Source organism: Carlito syrichta, unplaced genomic scaffold (genome assembly GCF_000164805.1).
Source record: "Carlito syrichta isolate Samal-C Ts95f unplaced genomic scaffold, Tarsius_syrichta-2.0.1 Scaffold312120, whole genome shotgun sequence".
NCBI classification, from domain to species: domain Eukaryota; kingdom Metazoa; phylum Chordata; class Mammalia; order Primates; family Tarsiidae; genus Carlito; species Carlito syrichta.
In genome coordinates, this window is record NW_007256216.1 from 4,311 (window position 1) to 10,459 (window position 6,149).

Here is a 6,149-nt window from a genome sequence, read left to right on the forward strand (position 1 = left end):
CACTCCAGTCTGGGCGACAGAGTGAGACTCCGACTAAAAAAAAAAAGAAAAGAAAAAACAAAAAGATTCTTTCCAGGAAATCCTGAGACTTCAATTTTGATATTTTCTCACCTGGATAGGCACAAAGGATCATCAAAATTAAGCACCAACACACACACACACACACACACCCCACAAAAGTGAGAAAGACATAGTGAAGTTAATGTTGTCATCTAAATCATCAGAGGACTTCACCTCATGAATATTAATATTCTTTACAGTCTCTCTCTCAGTTTAGGGGAGAAAGAAATCTTGTGGTCACTCAGTGCATCAGTTTTAGCATTAACTGGCATTCTGGTTTCTAGTTCATTGCTCACCTTAATAAACCAACATTAAAACTGCCAAGATAGGCTGGCATGGTGGCTCAATAAATCAAAAAATTAAGTACTGTAATCCCAGCACTTTGGGATGCCAAGGCGAAAGGATTGCCTGAGCCCAGGGGTTTGAGACCAATTAAGGCAACATGGCAAGACCTTGTCTCTACAATAAATTAAAAAGTTAGCAGGGCGTGGTGGTGCTCGCCTGTAGTCACAACTACCTGGAATGATTGCCTGGGCAAAGCAGTTTGAGGCTGCAGTGGCCATGAGCATCCCACTGTACTCCAGCCTGGATGACAAAGTGAGACTCCAACTCAGAGAGATAAAAAAATAAATAAAAAATACTACCTGGTGTGGTGGTGCACACCTATAATCCCAGTACTTTGGGAGGCTGAGATGAGAGGATTGCCTGAGCCCATGGGTTTGAGACCAGCCTAGGCAACTTGGCGAGACCTCATCTCTGCAATAAATCAAAAAATTAGTCGGGCTTGGTAGCGCATGCCTGTGGTTCCCGCTACTTGGAAGGCTGAGGCAGAAGGATTGCCTGAGTCCAGCAGGTCAAGGCTGCGGTGGCCGTGATCGTTCCACTGCACTCCAGCCTGGGTGACAGAGTGAGACTCCAACTCAATAAATATATAAATAAATAAATAAATAAATAAATAAATAAATAAATAAATCTGCCAAGGTAAAGATCCACGGAGCATTCAGATATATTCAAGGATAGTCAGTTTCTCGAAGATAGTGATATACATTCAGAGAGCTAGGTCTTTTGTACAAAGTTAAAAGAGCAGACACAAGTAAACTGGAGCAAAACAAGTCTTTTGGCCACCAACCATTAACAAAATGACGTGATACAAAGGTGTGTCTATTTAATGAACAGGAAGTTCTGACTGGTGAAACACAGGTCATTTCCTGGTTTGGTGCTACAGTCCTAAAAGAGTGGGTCATATCTCTGCTGTGTCCTATTCCAGAACTCCAAGCAATTCTCATTTCTTTGGTTGTACATCTTGATGGCAGGAAACTCTGCAGTAACAGTTTGATAGGAATACTAGTGATAAGTAAACTAATATGGTTTTTAGATGTGTGGCAGAAAAAGAACCAAAAGATACCTCATTTATTAAAAAATCTGTATTAGTCTCTGGAATCTGGATAATTCCCTGTTTAACTTATTTATATTAAGTAAACCCAGACTCTTAGGCATGTAATTGTTTTAATAAATAGGCATGGAATAAAACTTCACAAAGATATCCCAGTTTATCCCAAACTGGGAGATTTTCCTTGCTAATTCTTTTACTCCCTTTTCCTCATTTCTACTGTTATATATTTTGCCTATTTGTTAACTATTTGTAAATCTCTCTCATTTTAAAGTTCATTTTCTTTCACTGAATTTTTTTTTTTTAATTTCCACTGAGTTTTAAGAGCTGATGAAGTAAAGGGGGATTAAAACAAATATTTGGGACATATGGTGACTGAAAAGTTAAACTTCAAGCTATTTGTCCACTGCTCTTTGCCTAGATTCCTATTGAATTCCTTTGTTGTGTGTTGATTGAATTTTTGTGATGGGAGAGCTTGATCTACTCTGTGGGAAGGAAAACAACAAGTATAAAACCCTGTTATGCTGGTTATTCTTCTTCCTGAGCAGACAGGAGTTTCAAACCAGCTCTCTGTGTCACCAGCTCTCTATGTTTTCTAGTCCTGTATGTAGTACAGGCAAAGGAAACTCGAAAACTATCCCAATTCTTTTTGGTGTTAGGAATCAAACCAGAGAGAAGCACTGGCAATTTGGGAAGTCATGCATGTCATAATAAGAGGAATACATGGCTTTTTTCTTTCTTTCCTTTTTTTTTTTTTTTTTTTGAGTTGAAGTCTTACTCTATCGCCCAGGCTGGAGTGCAGTGGCATACTGACGGCCACTGCAGCCTCAACCTACTGGGCTCAGGGGATCCTTCCTCCTCACCCTTCCAAGTAGCTGGAACCACAGGCATGCACCACCGTGACTGGCTCTTTTTTTGATTTATTGTAGAGATGAGGTCTCACCAAATTGTCAAGGCTGGTCTCTAACCTGTGGTCTCAGGCAATCCTCTCACCTCAGCCTCCCAAAGGGCTGGGATTATAGGTGTGAGCCACTGTGCCCATCCTGGTTTTTTTTCATACTATCATGTCTTCCTGCTTGTATGCTTCAACATGTCAAGATGCCATTTTTGGGAAAGGAACTTTATCTTTGGGTATCAATGGCAGAAACACAACTAATTCCATAATAATAACACAACTAATTCCATATAATAACAGAAATAGTTTGTGGATTTAGCTTTCTAAGAAACATGCTGGTGCCTGGAATTATATTACTTTTCAAAAACTTTTCTAAAAATTAGCCAGGTGTGATAACACACACTTGTAGTCCCAGCTACTCAGGAGGCTGAGGCTAAGGAATCATCTTGAGCCCAGGAGTTGGAGGCTTCCGTGAGCCTTGATTGTGCCACTGCACTCTAGCCTGGGCACCAGAGTGAGACACTGACTAAAAAAAAAAATTTTTTTTTCTGGATGTCCAAATGTAGAGACAGACAATTTTCAAGTTTCTGTTTTATCTACTTCTCTGAACAATTACATGTCCTCATTCCCACATGCTTTTTGTTTTGTTTTGTTTTGAGTTGGAGTCTCACTCTGTTGCCCAGACTGGAGTGCAGTGACCGCTCCCAGCCACCGCAGCCTCGACCTGCTGGGCTCTGGCGATCCTTCCATCTCAGCCTTCCAAGTAGCTGGAACTACAGGCGCGTGCTACCACACCCGGCTAATTTTTTTTTTATTTATTGTAGAGATGAAGTCTCGCCAAGTTTCCCGGGCAGGTCTCGAACCCTCAGGCTCAAGCAATCCACTCACCTCAGTCTCCCAAAGCACGGGATTACAGGCTGAGCCACCGCGCCCTGCTCCCACATGCTTTTAATATTATATGACCTCTCCAGACTCCAAAGGGGATTTCCCTTGAAAATTCTTTAATATTTTATTTAGAAGGAAGTCTTATAATTTCTCCTTAAGTTGCTAATATGTCCTTTGGGGAGGGGGATTTCCATCTATTGTATACTTCCTCAAGACACTTGCCAATGACTTTCATTTTTTGTCAGAAACTTCCTGCAGAACGCTCAAAGGTTGCAGTTAAAACACTGACAGTTGAAGGAACCCTAGCCCTTATTTAAATTGCAGGAGTCATATTTTGGGGAATTTGTCCACAGAGTAGCAAGTACATTCAGACCATTGCTGAGTAGCCAGGAATCCCTTACATGGGGCTTGTTAAATGAATGAAATGGGTGCGGAAAAATGAGAGCCTCTCATAATACTATTAACTTTCTTTTTCTCTAGGGAACTTACTCAGAAAGGTGATTTGTGAGCTGCTGTGTCTTGTGGTGAAATAATGTTCAGCTCTACCTTCAAAACTGATCACCTTCAGGTCAACTTGCAACTGGTCATCAATTGCTTAAAACTCCTGAAAAAAAGAAAAGTATGTAAATACTCCAGGTAGCATGGCAAGCTGCCTCTCAGATCACTACACAGTCCCCACGGTGATAGATCCCACCTCATCTAACAATTTTGGAAATTATTTATTTATTGATGTATTTGTTTATTTTTGAGTTGAAGTCTCACACTGTCACCCAGGTTAGAGTGCAGTGGCACGCTCATGGCCACTGCAGCCTTGACCTTCTGGGCTCAGGTGATCCTTCCACCTCAGTCTTTTGAGTAGTTGGAACTATAGGCACGCGCCACCACACCCAGTGAATTTTTTAATTTATTGTAGAGATGAGGTCTCGCCAAGTTGCCCAGACTGGTCTCGACCCCCTGGACTCAGGCAATCCTCTTGTTTTAGCCTCCCAAAGTGCTGGGATTACAGGTGAGAGCCACTGTGTCTGGCCTATCTACTTATTTTATTTTATTTATTTATTATTTGAGTTGGAGTCTCACTCCGTCACCCAGGCTGGAGTGCAATGGCATGCTCCTGGCCACCGCATCCTTGACCTGCTGGGCTCCAGCGATCCTTCCGCCTCAGCCTTCGAAGTAGCTGAAACTACAGGCACGTGCTACCACACCCAGCTAATTTTTTTGATTTATTGTAGAGATGAGGTCTCACCAAGTTGCCCAGGCGGGTCTCGAACCCTTGGGCTCAGGCAATCCACTCACCTCAGTCTCCCAAAGCACAGGATTACAGGCTGAGCCACCGAGCCTGGTCCTATTTATTTTAGAGACAAAGTATTGTTCTGTCTCCCTGGCTGGAGTGCAGTGGCACAATCATAACTCATTGTAGCCTCGAACTCCAAACATCAAGTATCCTTCCTTCTTGGCCTTTCAAAACACTGGGATTACAGACCTGAGTCACTGTGCTTGACTAGTTTTGAAATTCAAAGAAATGTTTCTACTTTATGGGAATGTGGTAATGGTCATTATAGTGATAAAATTTCCAAAGACTGTTCTGCATCTCAACTGTATCAATATCAAGATATTCTGGTTGTGATATTCTGCTACACTTTTGCAAGATGTTACCTTTGGGGGAAACTGGGCAAAGAGTATGCTGGATCTCTATGCATCGTTACAATGTGTGAATTATATGTGAATCTACAACTATCTCAAAATTAAAAGTTTATTTTTTTAAATTTATTTTTGTTTTTTTTTAATTGGTGTCTCGCTCTGTAACCCAGGCTGGAAGACAGTGGCACGATCATGGCCTACTGCAGCCTCAGCTTCCTGAACTCAGGCAATCCTTCCACCTCAGCTTCCCAAGTAGCTGGGACTACAGGTGCACACCACCATGCCCAGCTAATTTGTTTTATTTTTGTGAGGACAAGGTCTCATTATGTTGCCCAGATTTGTCTTGAACTTCTGGGCTCAAGCAGTCCTCTCAATTTGGTCTCTCAAAGTGCTGGGATAAAAAGTGTGGTGAGCCACAGTGCCTGGCCAAAATAAAAAGTTTAATTTAAAAACTTTCCAAAGGTTTAAAATGTAAAAAACAATGTCCAGGTTACTGGACTTCTTCTGTACACCAAGGTGGAGAACTTTATCTAGTCCATCTTTTACAATGTGCAGTAGCTGTGGGGGGTGATAGCTCATGCCTATAAACCCAGCACTTTGGGAAGTAGAGGAGGAAGGATTCCTGAGCCCAGCAGGTTGATGCTGGGGTGGCTGTGTACACGCCACTGCACTCCAGCCTGGGCAATAGAGTGAGACTCCAACTCAAAAATATATATATATATATATGTGTGGTAGCTATTGAGTTTGAGCCCTCTTGGCAAATTTTGCTCGAAAGGCTTCTTTACCTTTTTTCAAACACACAAAAAATTATATCCCTTTTATCAGGTGACAATTCAAGTAGTATTATACCACGAGCAGGGGTAGTGTTGGTGAGTGTTGTCTTCTTTTTTTTTAGTTAGAGTCTCTGACACCCAGGCTGCAGTGCAGTGGCATGCTCACAGTCACTGCAACCTCACCTGCTGGGTTCAGGCAATCCTTCCCCCTCATCCTTCCAAGTAACTGAGACTACAGGCGCATGCCACCATGCCCAGCTAATTTTTTGACTTATTGTAGAGACGAGGTCTCGCCATGTTGCCCAGGTCGGTCTTAAACCCATGGGCTCAGGCAATTCTCTTGCTTCCTGCCTCCCAAAATGCTGGGATTGCAGGTGTGAGCCACCACACCCAGCTGAGTGTTGTCTTCTTAAGCCTGTCTTATTTTCTATTGCCTTTTGTTCTTTTCTCATTCTTTTTTTTTTTGAGTTGGAGTCTCACTCTGTTGCCCAGACTGGAGTGCAGTGGC

General features: G+C 42.3%; 1 protein-coding gene across 1 annotated transcript in view; it reads left to right on the forward strand.

The window, feature by feature from the left end:
* The first annotated feature begins 3,762 nt into the window (after positions 1-3,762).
* Positions 3,763-6,149, forward strand: part of LOC103272096 (IST1 homolog) — a 16,923-nt gene continuing 14,536 nt past the window's right edge. Inside the window, exon 1 of the mRNA XM_008069577.1 lies at positions 3,763-3,853. Within this exon, the coding sequence (XP_008067768.1) occupies positions 3,763-3,853 (91 nt within the window). The remainder of the gene's footprint in view (positions 3,854-6,149) is intronic.